We start from the raw sequence: 15,890 nt of genomic DNA, 5'->3' as shown, positions 1-15,890 counted from the left end.
CTCGAAACTCCAACAGCAACAAAACATTTTGCCCAGAATTCAACTTTGCAGTCAGAGCCTTTAAAATACCGACGATTTTTTTAGAACCTGTGAAGATGCTTCAGAAAGTAGTAGCTTGTATGATTTTGTTCATTTGTTTGTCCATTGCGGTGTCGACTGGTTGTTTAGGGCTACTTTAATTTCAGTAATAAAGCCCTCTTGTATGCAAAGTGTAACCTGAATGTAAATACAGGTACCGGATATGAGTTAATTTTAAAAGTAGATGTAAGCAGGCGGTGAAAAAAACGGATATAGACAAAAAAATTGGAACTGGGCATCAAGACCTGCAGTGTAAATACAGCCACAGAACACACCCTGAAAAGACACATAGGAACAACGGTCCTGTGTCGACATTCTATGATTTTACTACAGATCCTATATCTTTTTTCAGTTTTATACTAGCATGCGACTACTGATTACTGATAACGTGCACCTAGTTAACTACAGTAGCCACAATAAGATTTTATTATATCTATACCCTACTTTGTTATATTTATTTATTTTAATTTACAATGTGTTTTTCATGTGAAAGAGTTTAACTGAAGAGTCATGTTCAGTATTTCTGCTTGTATTTTTGTGAAGAAAAGCAAGTGAAGTGCTTCAGATGAAACTCCTCACCGTGAACCTTTGATTGTGTTATATTTACTGCCCTACATGTAGAGCCATGAGGTGTAATGAGGTTTTTTTCTTAATTACAGGGCTGTGTTAAGCATGCTCACACCCACAAGCAGTGTTCCTGCCGCACACTACAGGAGAAACATGTATATAGAGACAAGCAACATGTGTGTCCATTGAGGGTGAAGGAGAACCACAGGTTCCTGGATAATTTTATGTTTTGCCTAACCAGTGAGCATTCCATACAATAACAGAAATGACACAGGTAGTGGCTAGGGCATTTCCACATGTCACAAAACTACAGAAACATCGCAAACATAGAGCATGGTGTTTCCTTCACTAGTCTGCTTTATTATACAAATATAATGTTAACATTACCATAGTGTTCTAGATCATAGTAGCATGTACAAAAGAGAAAATCTGTGCTTTGAGTCTATTTTCGTGCCTTGCTGTAAATGACATGCCACTGGAAGTCTGTACAAACAACACTTACGCAAAGTTTTTGACTTGAAACAAAATGACATTGAGCAAATGCTATCTTTTGATGAAGTGATCTGTGGAGAATGTACACATTTCTTTGTGTCCTTCACTCACCCTGCAGTAAAGACGTTCCCGGTGGCGTTGTCTCTGGAATATTGTCTCGGCTGTAGATGGAATGCATGAACTCTGGAGTGCAGTCATTTTCATCTGTGATATGCACCACCACCTGTAGGGACAGAACCACAGAAACCGTTACCCTGTTTCACCAAGGCAGTTCGAGGGCTGGTTTAGAGCCAGTGCCTAATCTCGAACCAGATCTTCTAGTTTTGACAGCCAAAGAACCAGCTCTCGGCCAGGAAAACTGGTTTGAGAGTGGCACCAACACTTTGCTCGTCAAAAACCAACAACTGCTTATGTCAGGGACTGGGGGGTGGAATTATCATGACGAACAAGACCAATTCAAACTTTGTAACCACCATTTTTTTTGAAAAACCAGAGCTAGTGCCTAATCCATTATATGTTGTTGTGCTTGGAGCTAATGTTGCTGGGAAAGTAAAGACATATACAGACATACACAGTGATGTAATGCCATGGCTTTATGGTGGCTTTCTTAGAAGGTTTGCAAGGTGAACCAGCCCCAACCTGGCACTTTTAGTTAGTTATGGCCAGGTTCTTGCCCAAACTGATAATCACATTATCAGTTTTTCTCTGGCTAATCAGACACAAGGTACACCACCACTCTTGCCAGAGCAGTTGGGGGTTAGGCATCTTGCTCAAGGGCACTTGAGCCAGTCCTGCTGGTTCAGGGAATCAAACCACCAACCTTTTGGTCCCAAAGCTCTTTCTCTAACCATTTGGCCATGGCTTCCCCCAAGCCATTCTCATCTGTGATATGCACCACCATATTTTGGGTACTGCCACTAGATCAAAACAAGCACAGATTTCCCTTTGGTGGAAAGAAGGTACGAAATGCCTTTCAAATGAAATAACTGAAGATGAGTGTAAAGGAAATCATTTAAAAACAATGAAAGACTGAATATTAAAGATGCTCTTGATGCTCTATAATTGAGACCATTGTATATTTTCTAAATGCAAGTCCATGTGCATGGAACCTAGCACTTAGTTGAGTTTAAATGGTGATTCTTTAACACTGAAAGGATGACTGTTGACAACTGCCTCAAAAAAATAGCCTCAACGAGGCTGTAGCTCATACCGGCCACTGTTGTTGTGTGAGTTTGAAATCCGATCAATCCTGTGGGAGGAGTAGCGATTTTTGTGAAATTGCATATGACCCCTGTGTAGCCGCATTCATGGCAGATGGCGCCGCCTGGTGAAAAACTATTGTTGGAATATGTCTTTAGAGTCTTCTGGTTGAACTTCAGTGAAAACATCCTAGCAGTTTACGAACAGTAGTGTTTGGTGTGACAAGTCATCCAAAAATTTCAAACGGCCATAAAATGTTAAATATGACAGCTGGTGCCACTGTCTTTCTAACTTCTAAACATACCAACCTGGGGAACATTCCATATGAGTTTGATCAAAATCTGATTACTCCTGCAGGAGGAGTAGCGATTTTTGTGAAATTGCACGTGGCCCCACTGTAGCCGCATCCAAGGTACAGTAGGTGGTGCCAGCTGGTGAGCAACTCTTGTTGGTATACTGTATGTCTTTAGAGTCTTCTGGGTGAGTTTCAGTGAAAACATCCCAGCAGTTTACGAAGAGTAGCATTTAATGTGAAGAGTCACCCAAAAATTTCAGACGGCCATAAAATTGTAAAGGTGGCGCCACAATCTTGACAAGTTTTATACACACCCAGCTGGGGAACATTGTGTGCGAGTGTGATTGAAATCTGATCAATCCTGTAGGAGTAGCAATTTTTCTAAATCGTGGATGGATGACGATGGACAACAGATGGATGATGCCTACGGCCGGATGAGCTAAAAAGCAGACCAAAACAGAGACAGAAATGATAGAGATATTAAAAGAGAAAGAGAAGTGTGAGCAATGAAGGGAAGGGTTAGAAGGGAAAATGTGAAAGAGAAATATAATATCCAAATATAAAAGTATTGAGAGGAGTGCATATCAGAGAGAGAAAGAGAGCGAGAGAGAGAGAGATATGGAAGAGTGTGATAGTCATGCTTCCACTTATCTAATTAAAAATTCCACGCCAACAAATCTTGCCACTATTTTGTATGCCTAAAATACCCTTAAAGTGCATTTAAATTTATTAAAGGAAATTATTTAAGGAATTATTGAGATATCACACTAACAAGAAGCTCGGCCAGATGCACGGATAACCTGAAAACATAATGCCTTCACCACCGAGTGGCACAGCATAAAAAACCTGCTGTCCCCGCAAGGTCATAACTGTCAGACATTACTAGCCTTGTGGGGATACATGACCTGCACCAAGATATAAAAGCATGAGCGCGCACACACACACACACACACACACACACACACACACACACACAGTTGACCACTGCAGTTACACTTCCTACACTGTTGCTTCTTGTCTGTCTCTAGTGACTCTAGTCCTCTGCTCTGTGCTTGCAGAAGAGCTATTACTGCTAATAAGAGCTGTGAGTGTTTAAACCAGATTAAGAGCCTCAGTCGGAGTGAGATCTCTGTTAAATATTTATGTCTCACTAAGAGGGCACTGATACTCTCTGTCTACTGGACAGCAATCAGACACAACCACAGAGCGAGAGAGAAGAGGCTTGTAAACAGATGGTGCGGACGTCATATAGCCCTGTTCAACACCTTTCAACTTTTACGTCATGCATCCTAATTCTACCAGGTAATTAATACCAGATAATGATTATATCATACAGACTACACAAGTTCAAGATAATCAACAAACATAAATCATTCAAAGGTAATTCTGAAAATCTCCAGATTTGATTTGGTTTATGTTCAAAAATGATATTATTTTCTTTGAATTATGTGCTATGTGTCTCAGTTCTAATGCAATCTGTGCTATGTTGTTTGATGTTCCCCACGTTGCCTTTAGATCAATCGTCCATCCAGTTTAACCCTACTATTATCTTTGGGGTCAATTTGACCCCATTCAATGTTTAACATCTCTAAATATATGATTGACATCATTTTTTTTTTTTGCTTCATATTTAATGACTTTTCCTAATTTAATGGGGACAACTGGGTAAACATAAAATTAACATGATGATATGTTTTCAATTTCCTGTACACATGTTGTACGCAGGGGCGGCACGGTGGTGTAGTGGTTAGCGCTGTCGCCTCACAGCAAGAAGGTCCTGGGTTCGAGCCCCGTGGCCGGCGAGGGCCTTTCTGTGCGGAGTTTGCATGTTCTCCCCGTGTCCGCGTGGGTTTCCTCCGGGTGCTCCGGTTTCCCCCACAGTCCAAAGACATGCAGGTTAGGTTAACTGGTGACTCTAAATTGACCGTAGGTGTGAATGTGAGTGTGAATGGTTGTCTGTGTCTATGTGTCAGCCCTGTGATGACCTGGCGACTTGTCCAGGGTGTACCCCGCCTTTCGCCCGTAGTCAGCTGGGATAGGCTCCAGCTTGCCTGCGACCCTGTAGAAGGATAAAGCAACTAGAGATAATGAGATGTTGTACGCATCGGTGTTCTTTGGGGTCAATTTGACCCCAGGCTGTTTTAGCTGTATAAAACATTAAAAAAAATCAAAATTTTACACACATTTGTTTTAGTTGTTTTGGATGATACTGAGGTCACTATAACATGCAATTTTATCATCTTCAAAGGCTTTAGGGCCCTAACAACCATAACTGTAGCAGTGCGAGAACCACCGATAGTTCACATGACATGGGGGAGGGGAAAACATCATTCTCGTGAGAAATTTGATATTTCCCACACTGTGGGGCCGGGAAAATATGGTTCCCGGCAAAAAATATTGATACTTCACACAACAAAGAGGAGGAGCAAACATATAAAAGCTTGCACAGCAGCCTTCTAAACCATTTCTCTTGGTGCTCTGTGTGCTTTCTCTTTCTGCTCCCTCTCAACTGAAAATTACATCTAAGGAAAGGTTTTCTGTCAATGAGGTGTTGTCACATGTCTTTGACCATGAAAGTGACGTCGAGGAAAATGTGTCTGAGACAGACGATGATGTTGAGGAGGACCCTGATTATGAGCCATCCTCCTCTGATGAGAATGAGACCCTCAGTGTTGACCCTCCTGTTGTCTCTCAACCACCAGCAAGCACACTACCTTCCAAAAATGGAGAGTTATTATGGTCCGTCTCCCCACTTGAACAACAGGGCAATTAGCAGCTTAGTGCTGCTAATGTCATCAGAATGGTTCCAGGCCCCATCAGATACGCTGTCAGCCATGTCCAAGACATAAAATCAGCATTTTGAGCTCTTCATAACACCATCAGTTGAAAAGGACATACTTGAGATGACAAATTTAGAGGGGAGGTGCGTGTATGGGGACAGTTGGAAAGACTTGGATATGATATCTCTTTCCAATTTTAAGTCAATCAGTGAGATTTTATGGTGATCTGCATATTTTTCCATAGTCGCGTAACAGGTATTCTGGATGTATAAGGGGGGTGGGGGGGGAGGTTGTTTTCTTTAAAGGGGTAGTCAACAAACAAACATAAAGTACCTGACAAATAAACTTGGGGAACAATTTTAATTTTCATCATTTTTTTAAAGTTTAAATTGCTGGGGTCAAATTGACCCCAAGGATAAAAGATGTTAGTAATTTTGAAGGTAAGAGGAGGGTTAAGCAAAAGTTATAACTATGCCATTCTCAATGATGAAAAATCAAAACAAAACTGAGTTACAGCTACAAGTACATTCTTACTTCAGCATCGGTAGAACATGCTAAACCTTTGTTATGATTCAACAACCCCAAATCAGAAAAGTTGGGACGGTATGTTGAAATTGAAATTAAAACTGAAAACAATTATTTGTAAATAACTGTTGACCTGTATTACACTCAAAACAATACAACAGCACATTCTTTGATGTTTTACGTCATGAATTTTATTGTTTTTATAAACACATTTTAATTTTGATTCTTGCAACACATTTAAAAAAAATTTTTGGGACAGTAAAGCATTTAACACTGTCTAATGTTGCCTTTCCGTCTCACAACACTTATAAGATGTTTAGGGATTGAAGACACCAAGTGATGAAGTGTTTCAGGTGTTATTTTAATAATAATAATAATAATAATAAAGTTCAATTTATATAGCGCCTTTCACAAACCCAAGGACGCTTTACACAGGAGTTACCAACAAAAATAAAAAAATAAAAATAAAACACTAGGAAGAATAGTGTGAGGTAAAGAGAAAAGTTTTCAAGTTAGCTTTGAAGGAAGAGAGAGTGGAACAGTCACGATTTTGTCCCATTCTTCCTGCAAACAGGTCTTAAGGTGTGCAATAGTCCAGAGTCATTGAGGTCATATTTTTCATTTAAAAATTTACCACACATTCTCTATTGGGAACAGACGGGACAGACACCCTCTTCTTCCACAGCCACGCCTTTGTAATGTGTGCAAAATGTGGTTTTGCAGTGTCTTGTTGAAATGTCCCTGGAAAAGATGTTGTCTTGAAGGCAGCATATGTTGCTCCAAAATCTCAATGTACTTTTCTGCATTAACGCTGCCATCACAGAAGTCTAAGTTACCTTTGCCAAGGGCACTGACACAGCCCCATACCATGACCGACCCTGGCTTTTGGACTTGTTGCTGGTAACAGTCTGGATGGTCTTTTTCGTCTTTAGTTTTGAGCACATGGTGTCCATTTCTTCAAAAAAATAAAACAAAAAACAAACCTGAAATACTGATTCATCTGACCATAATACGTTTCCACTGTGTAACGGTCCATCCGATACCTCTTAGCCCAGAGAAGTCAACAGCATTTCTGGACACAGTTTCTGCACAGTAAAGTTTTAACTGGTATTTGTAGATGTAACTCTGTATTGTAGAGCTTGGCAAATGTTTGCCAAAGTAATCCTGAGCCCATGTGGTTATATCAGCTATAGATGAATGATGGTTCTTGATGCAGTGCCGTCTGAGGGATCAGAGATCACGGGTGTTCAGCTTAGGGCCTCTGCATGCTCTTGCAACAAGGCTTTCGCAGATAGCTTTTCGCAGACAGTTGTAATTTATCGTTGAGCGGGGAGTAATAGGCGTGCGCGATGTTATTCACCGCCACAACGCAAGGGGGCGCGAAGTCGTGAAATCGCTAGGAGTAGTTGGTGGGTGTGGTTAGTGGAGTGTTTATCCTCCGGTTACTTATAATGACTAGAACTGGAGTCGTATAGATGTCCGTACTTCCTCACTTCCTCGATCAACCGCTCTTCGTGCTGCTCCATCTTCGCTCGTGTTTTTAAAAATGGCGGTCGTGAAAACAAACCAAACCGGGAAAGTAGGGAAGCGGAAGTGCGTGTACAGCGGATGTAGAGTGGACCAATCAGAGCCCTCTTGTCTGCGAGGCTTCTGCGGTGGTCACAATTTTTGGGAGGTGCGCGCAGAGCGTCTGCGAAGGTGGGGGGGGGGGCTACGCAGACGCTATCTGCGACGCCGTCTGCGAGGACTGGGTTGTCAGCATAAATTGGCCTTTAGGCTTGCGCTCTTGCTCTTTATGTATCAAAATTCCTCCAGATTCCTTCAATCGTCTAAAGATAATATGCACCACAGAGAGTGAAATATCCAAATGCCTTCCTATCTTTCTTTGAAGAACATTGTTTAAAAACAATTTCAATAATTTTCTCATTCATTTGTTGACAAGCTAGAGATCCTCGGCTCATCTTTGCTCCTCAAAGACGAGGCTTTTCTTGGATTTTGTACCAAATCATGATTACAATCACCTGCTGACATCACATGTTCCAAATCACATCATTTAGTTGTTTTACCTCATTATTAGCCCTAAATTGCCCTCGTCCCAACTTTGTTTTGTATGTGTTGCAGGACTGAAATGCAGGAATGGATGTATATTAACAAATGAAATGAAGTTGACCAGACAAAACATGAAATATCTTGGGGTTCATATTGTCTGCAATGAAATACAAGTACATTTAGAAATTACTGCTTTCTTTTTTTATTTGCATTTCCTATATCATCCCAACTTTTTCTGATTTGGGGTTGTACAATTAAGTCATAAATGGTTTCTTTAGAAATGTAAAAGTGACTCTTATAGCAATAGAATCAATGACAGGGTGGTGTGATGTGGCCCTGAGTTACTGTTACCACTTCACAGTTAAAAATTTTTTCTATAACAGCACTTGTTTTATTACTGTTATACCCCAACAATTTGCTAACATAAACAAATTTATTTGATTTATTTAAGAATTGCAGGTTGTGCATTTTGTCAGTTCATAGCAACATTTAGTACTGTGGAACGTCTGCAGGTTTAGTGCTTGTAATTACTTTTGTTATAAAAAGTCACGAGCTGGCAGCACGGTGGTGTAGTGGTTAGCACTGTCGCCTCACAGCAAGAAGGTCCTGGGTTTGAGCCCAGTAGCCGGCGAGGGCCTTTCTGTGTGGATGTTCTCCCCGTGTCTGTGTGGGTTTCCTCCGGGTGCTCCGGTTTCCCCCACAGTCCAAAAACATGCAGGTTAGGCTAATTGGTGGCTCTAAATTGACTGTAGGTGTGAATGGTTGTTTGTCTCTATGTGTCAGCCCTGCGATAACCTGGTGACTTGTCCAGGGTGTACCCCACCTCTTGCCCATAGTCAGCTGGGATAGGCTCCAGCTTGCCTGCGACCCTGTACAGGATAAGTGGCTACAGATAATGGATGGATGAATGAAGTCAAGAGCTTTAATATAAACCCTGCAGCCAGCAAATAACTGTTATAGAAAATTAATCAATGCCCTCTGAACAATCAGTATCAAGATTCAAACAGCACTGTGGTATAAGTAATATTAGAAAACTGTTTTCTCAAATCCTTTGATTGGCATGTAATTTTGGCTTGGGCAATTTTCCCATTTGTTAGTAAAGTCCTGTTCTAGTTCTGAGACAGATAAATAAAAACATCTGCCATCTCCGTCATATTGTTCTCAAATTAAGAAGAAGAACTAGTTTAAAAACCCAAAACAGTTGTTGTTATTACTTTTATGCCCTGCATTAAGAAACAGCCATGACTGATTATGTACTGATATTTACACTACTGGAAATGCAGGCCAGTCCCAAAACAGGCTGGCTGGTTCCCTGAACCATATCCAGCTTCCGCACTAGTATCTTCTCAGTGGAAAATGGGCAACACAGGCCCATACACACAGACAATTCTCTTTTTGGCTAGTTAGCCAAGTGAATCAGGGACCAGCGCAGAAGAAGAGAAATGTCAGTAGGTGGGTTTCCATTAACCTGTTTCATGCACAATTTGAAACTGTGAACTAAAAAATGAGTAATGGAAATGTGAATGGAAGTAATGGGAGTAACAGAACTGGGGGAAGCCATGACCTAATGGTTAGAAAAGCAGCTTTGGGACCAAAAGGTCACCAGTTTGATTCCCTGGACCAGCAGGAATGGTTGAAGTGCCTTTGAGCAAGGCACCTAACCCACAACTGCTCCCCAGGCTGCTATGGGTATGTTGTACGTTGTTCTGGATAAGAGTGTCTGCTAAATGTCATTAATGTAATGAATTTAGAAAAAAACCTCTCAAACATCACAAAAAGTTCTGCTCACATGATGTGGTTTTTCAGACGATTCAACCAAGCAATATTTCATAAAACTGAAATAGAAACAGGGCAACACAGTGGTGTAGTGGTTAGCACTGTTGCCTCACAGCAAGAAGGTTCTGGCTTTGAGCCCAGTGGCCAATGGGGTCCTTTCTGTGTGGAGTTTGCATGTTCTCCCCGTGTCCACGTGGGTTTCCTCTGGGTGCTCCGGTTTCCCCCACAGTCCAAAGACATGCAGGTTAGATTAACTGGTGATTCTAAATTGACCGTAGGTGTGAATGTGAGTCTGAATGGTTGTCTGTGTCTATGTGTCAGCCCTGTGATGACCTGGCGACTTGTCCAGGGTGTACCCCGCCTTTCGCCCATAGTCAGCTGGGATAGGCTCCAGCTTGCCTGTGCAGCTGTGTACACCCTGCACAGGATAAGCGGCTACAGATGATGGATGGATGGAATGGATATGACTTTCAAAATACTGCTTAGATTTGTTGAAACTGACAACAAAATCAGAGCATGCCAAAATCATTAGAGTGCCAGAAAATACCCTCAGACCCCAGAGAGTTAAGCCACAGTTATTGTGGTGGCTGCAGTCGAAATCACCGTTCCAACACTTATCAGGTCTCGGAGATCCATCGGCATGTTTAATTGGAATGACTATCACGAGAGGAGAAAACCCAACTTTAATTGCATAACATCACCTGTCAGAACTTTTTTTCTACTTTTTATTAATCAGTTCTATTTTGTGCAAAACTGCAACGGAAACCTTTGAACAAAGCTAGGTTTTCAACTTCTGCTCATTAATTCCCAACATAATAAACAGACCAGTTAAACATATTCTCCATGGTGTGAAATTGGTAATTAGGCAGAAAAGTATATGAGTGCAAATGGTCAAGAGCCAGCTTTTGTGTTTATGGTATGTTAGAGTACAACTTTTATTGTTAAGACATAATCTGATGGTAGGATGTGGTCAGTCAGGGCTTGGTTGGCTCTAGGTCTTGTTGTCCCTGCTTGGACAACTGATTTCACTGTCATATCGCCTACCAAACCCCCACCCCACACACACACTTCCCTGCCAGCAACCACAGATGTTGGGTGTGAATGTGCAATTGCTTCAGTTCTACTGAGTGATAGAAACAGCCCTCTCTTTATTCTGCACACTACATGATGGTACATGTGTGTGTGTGTGTGTGTGTGTGTGTGTGTGTGTGTGTGTGTGTATATACATGTCCCCTCTTTGACACACACACTGCCAAAAGGAAGGGTAAAGGGATGCCAAAGGGATGGTACACATACACAACATGCACACATACATACTCTAAGCACCAACCCTAAGTACAATCATGTGCCTTGTGGTGTGTGTGATCATGTGCAAGCCAGGCTTATAGTACTCGACTCGTGCCCTAATTTTAAGGACTTGTGACTTGACTTGGATTTGAGCACTGATCACTCGACTTGGACTCGGACTCGTGCATTAACTGCATTTGGACTTGGATTTTTTTCTTTATTTTTGTAACATGCCATAAGAATTTGGCATAAGATATTTATATCTACATTAATTTTTATACTAATTTCGTGCAAGAGAATGCACATTCACCTGTTCATACATCATGTTCAGAAACAAACTAACGTTAATGGTGCTAAAATGCCTGGAGAGAATGTCCCTAGGATTGTCCGCTTTGCTTATACAGACTTCTCATGCAGTGGGAAAAAATGCACTGTTCTGTGTTCCATACGTAGAAGAACTATCGATGAGACGACAGGGACAACCTCGAACTTCAGTCATCATTTGGCAAGACTCCACCCAGAGAAGGAAGTGACACACTTATACCCTGTCCACCCTAGGGATTTTGTACCGATATGAAACTACTTTCGTACGGCAACACCTGTCCACACTAGCAACTATACCGGTACAGTATCGGTACTGTAGCGCTTCGCTGTAGTGTGGACAGATGAAGCGGCTCTGTATCGATACAAATATAATGCACAAGCGCAAAGTCACACACCTCAATCGATGTCTTTGCTGAATAAAATAGTGAAGAACGGAGATTCGTTTGTTTCTTTCTCAACTGCCTCGCGCGTTTTATACGATTCGACTGAATAAATGACCACCAGAAATACAGACTGTACATTGACAACAAAAAGCACACACATGTTGTTTCATCCGTACGGAAGCCGAGAGAGGCCCTTCATATAATCCCCTTTTTTTTATTCACCTTGTTATCCCGAGATAACGACATAATTAATTCAGGATCTCGAGAAAACAACACAACTAATTCGAGATCTCGAGAAAACAAAACCATTATTTTGAGATCTCGAGTAAACAGCTGAGAAATGGTTCATTCAGGTGCGCCAAGAGACTTGTGATATGCTGACTTTGGGGCTATTTCTCATTCTGTATAGACGCAACTTTGGTCATTAGAATGTCTGGAATAATCGATCACCTAATAAGGCAATATTTTGATCAGGGGTTGACACAGGGAGAGATTGCATTAAGTCTTTTAATAAGGGATAATTTCAAAATTAGTCCGCGGCACCTCCGCAGAAGACTGGCCCGGTTTCGCCTCTACCGACGGAGATACAGTGATCCAGCTGAGATCATGAAATAATTGTTTTGTTTTCTCGAGATCTCGAAATAACGGATGCCATATATTCTCGGAAGGAAGTTACTCAGTAACCACGGAAACATTTCGCGCACGCGCATTTCAACTACCGTGAAAGAAAACCGCAAACATTTCTTGCTAGCGTGGACAGATGCACTAAACTGTACTGGTATACTTTGTATTGATACAGTTATACCACTTTCGTACCGGTATAAGTGTGAACACAGCATATGTTCATTGCCTGTTGATAGCGGGGCTTGCTGACTGATGAACTAGCTAGTGTTAACCCTCTCTCATGTTATTTGTCCTGTTGATAGTGGGCGGGGCTTGCTGAGTGATGAACAAGCTTTTTATCTGTAGCCTGTTAACTAAAATGGGGCAGTCAAGCAGTAACGTTAGTCCAACACAGTAGCAGAGACGCTTTCACATAAAGGCAGCAACAGCCACCGTCAAATGGTGCAATTGGAGTCTTTTTTTCAGACTCAACTCGGATCAATAGTGGACTCAACTCAAAATATTCTTTAATGATTTGGACTTGGGGCGGCACGGTGGTGTAGTGGTTAGTGCTGCCGCCTCACAGCAAGAAGGTCCGGGTTCGAGCCCCGGGGCCGGCGAGGGCCTTTCTGTGTGGAGTTTGCATGTTCTCCCCGTGTCCGCGTGGGTTTCCTCCGGGTGCTCCGGTTTCCCCCACAGTCCAAAGACATGCAGGTTAGGTTAACTGGTGACTCTAAATTGACCGTAGGTGTGAGTGTGAATGGTTGTCTGTGTCTATGTGTCAGCCCTGTGATGACCTGGCGACTTGTCCAGGGTGTACCCCACCTTTCGCCCGTAGTCAGCTGGGATAGGCTCCAGCTTGCCTGCGACCCTGTAGAACAGGATAAAGCGGCTAGAGATAATGAGATGAGATGAGATTTGGACTTGACTCGGACTTGAAGACTGGGGACTCGAGACTGGACTCAGACTCGAGATTTAGTGACTCGACTACAATGCTGGTGCAAGCAAAGGCAGTTTAGAAGGGTTTAGAGAGTTGGGAATCTAATTCAGCCATCTAGGGTCTCACAGGTGTGTGTGTGTGTGTGTGAAATCACCTCTGCCACATTGCTGAGCCCTGTGTCTGGTTCGGAGGCACGGACTTGCAGGTGGTGGAGGTGAGGTCCGCTCTCGTAGTCCACAGTGTGGGTCAGACTCAGAGCCCCACTCTCTTGGTTTATACTGAACAGGTTGCCTGAGTTCACTAGCAGCATGTAGGACAGAGTCTTCCTCTGGAAAGAGACAGCCTGCACTACAGCCACCCTGCATACACACACACACACACACACACACAAATAAAAACACTTGGGATAGAATAGGACATCAAAGGGCAATTCAGCATTTGGCTCATGCAGTATGAATTAAGCAGAATATGGAACTAGTGCAAAGAGGAAAAGACAAACAAGCGCAGAGCAGAAAAGGTGTCATTTCATTATTAGGGGCCATTCTGTTTCATTTGCATATATACTGTGCATGCGTGTGTGCGCGTGTGTGTGTTGTGTTTAGCCGTTCTCTCCTCCTCCTCATAGATTAATATGCTCTGTTGTGTGCCAGTGCCCAGAGGGGGCACACACTGCTCTTCATGTTTATCCAGAACTTTCTTTTAATAAATATTTGAATTTGCATGTTCAAACTCACACTCTTTCAAATTCAGAGCCTGGGGACAAAAAACGCTGCATCTGCGTCCTGCGCTAACCCTCTACACCCACTTTCTGCTTCTTATTATTCCTAGATTTTCTGCCTCCATCACTTCATCCCTCTATTTTGTCTTCCTCTCTCTCTTCAAGATCAGGCTTCACCGCTCCACAGGGCAGCAATGACACATAGTGCTTTACTCACCCTTTAATGAGCACAAAACACTGAACAACCCCAAATGCTCATGTGCATAATTAAATCTGTGCACACACACAGGCAGAAGAGAGGATACTCACGCATGGCCCACTCCGGTGCTCTCTGGGATGTAGATGGAGTAGGAGGCGTTGGAGAACTGAGGGGGCCGCAAGCCTACCAATATGGCCACTGAGGTGTGAGGACCCTTCCTGCCCTGAGTGTCCACAGCCTGCACAGTCAGTGTGTACTCTTTACCAGGGATCAGAGGTCGTCCTGTGGTCCTTACCTCTCCCAAGTTTCTGTCCACCTCAAAACAATCCTCACCGCCTGTAGCAAACACACACACACACACACACACACACACACACACACACACACACACACACACACACACACACACACACACACACACAGCACCCCTATGAGCACAAGTTCCACAGGCGAAAACACCTTGTTGAGGATAGAGAACAGAAGAGAATGGCCAAACTGGTTCAATCTGACAGTAAGTTAAATAATCACTCTTTACAATCATGGTGAGCAGAAAAGCATTTCAGAGTACACCCCATATTAAGCCTTGATGCAGATTAGCAACAAGAGCAGAAGACCACACTGAGTCCCACTTGTGTCAGCCAAGCCTCGCAGATATTGATAATTTACGGACGAAAGCACATTTATTTCGCTGGAAATATTGATGTCAACATTTGAAAAGAAATTAAAAAACTTGAAGGGCAAAAGGGAGCGAGAACCCTTCTGTCAGCTGTGTGTGTGTGTGGCCTTCATATCCCCCTCAGGATAACAGAAAGACAAGAGTCTGTTTTAAGCATCGTAGCCTGAAGCACAGTGCAGTGAGAGAGGATGAAGGGGAAAAGGATGAAGCACAGCTGCTGTAGTAGAGCAGAAGTCACAGCTGCAGATATGCCGCCCCTCTGTAGGCTGCTCTCTCCTAAACACCAAGGAATACAAATCTTACATACGACATTTTTCATTCTATGTCCAAGAATTCTGACATGTATGTACTGTATGCATGCATAAGCTGGACAAATATACATGCTAATAGTTTTTACTCGTCAATGAAAATATTGCTACATCTACAATCATGGAGAAGAAGCCACATGGGCGGTTATAATAATATATATAAACTGCTGTAACTGTAATGAATTTTCTGCAAATGTCATTGTCTTCTAACATTCATGTGGCCTCATAAGGACAGGGGGTATATCTGATTATTTTATCCACATTCACTGGATATGAGCAATGGCGCGCTTTGATTGACGACTGTACTACAAGGCTATCAGCTCATATACCGTGAGTAGAGAAAAACAAAATGGCGGCGCGTGTTGCTGAACCAACTGAGGACAAAATAAAAAATCTACTCAAAAACAAAACCCCCAAAAATACAAAAATAGCAACAAAATATGGAATTAAAGTATTTGATGGTAAGAACGCATCTTTTAAAAAATTTTTTTCAAGAATTATTGTTATAGCATTTTTCACAAATCGCGACTGTCATTTCCCCGGTTTGCTTACATTCTAAGCAGAAATTATTTTGTTGGACGTTTTGTATAAAAAGTTTTTATTTATCAAATTTACAAAAAATAAAAATGCTCTGTTTCTCGAAATCCAGTGAATGTGGATAGAATAAAACAGTTATTCCACTCAATCTCA

General features: G+C 42.2%; 1 protein-coding gene across 1 annotated transcript in view; it reads right to left on the bottom strand.

Moving 5' to 3' along the window:
* The window catches only part of si:dkey-22o22.2 (neural-cadherin), a 309,825-nt gene that overhangs the window by 128,887 nt on the left and 165,048 nt on the right, over positions 1-15,890 (bottom strand). Inside the window, exons 3-5 of the mRNA XM_060922323.1 lie at positions 14,327-14,552; positions 13,454-13,658; positions 1,249-1,360 (exon numbers count right to left, since the gene is read on the bottom strand). Coding sequence (XP_060778306.1) covers positions 1,249-1,360; positions 13,454-13,658; positions 14,327-14,552 — 543 coding nt within the window. The remainder of the gene's footprint in view (positions 1-1,248; positions 1,361-13,453; positions 13,659-14,326; positions 14,553-15,890) is intronic.

The sequence above is a fragment of the Neoarius graeffei genome, chromosome 5 (assembly GCF_027579695.1).
Source record: "Neoarius graeffei isolate fNeoGra1 chromosome 5, fNeoGra1.pri, whole genome shotgun sequence".
NCBI classification, from domain to species: domain Eukaryota; kingdom Metazoa; phylum Chordata; class Actinopteri; order Siluriformes; family Ariidae; genus Neoarius; species Neoarius graeffei.
This window is presented reverse-complemented; position numbering and strand designations above follow the sequence as displayed.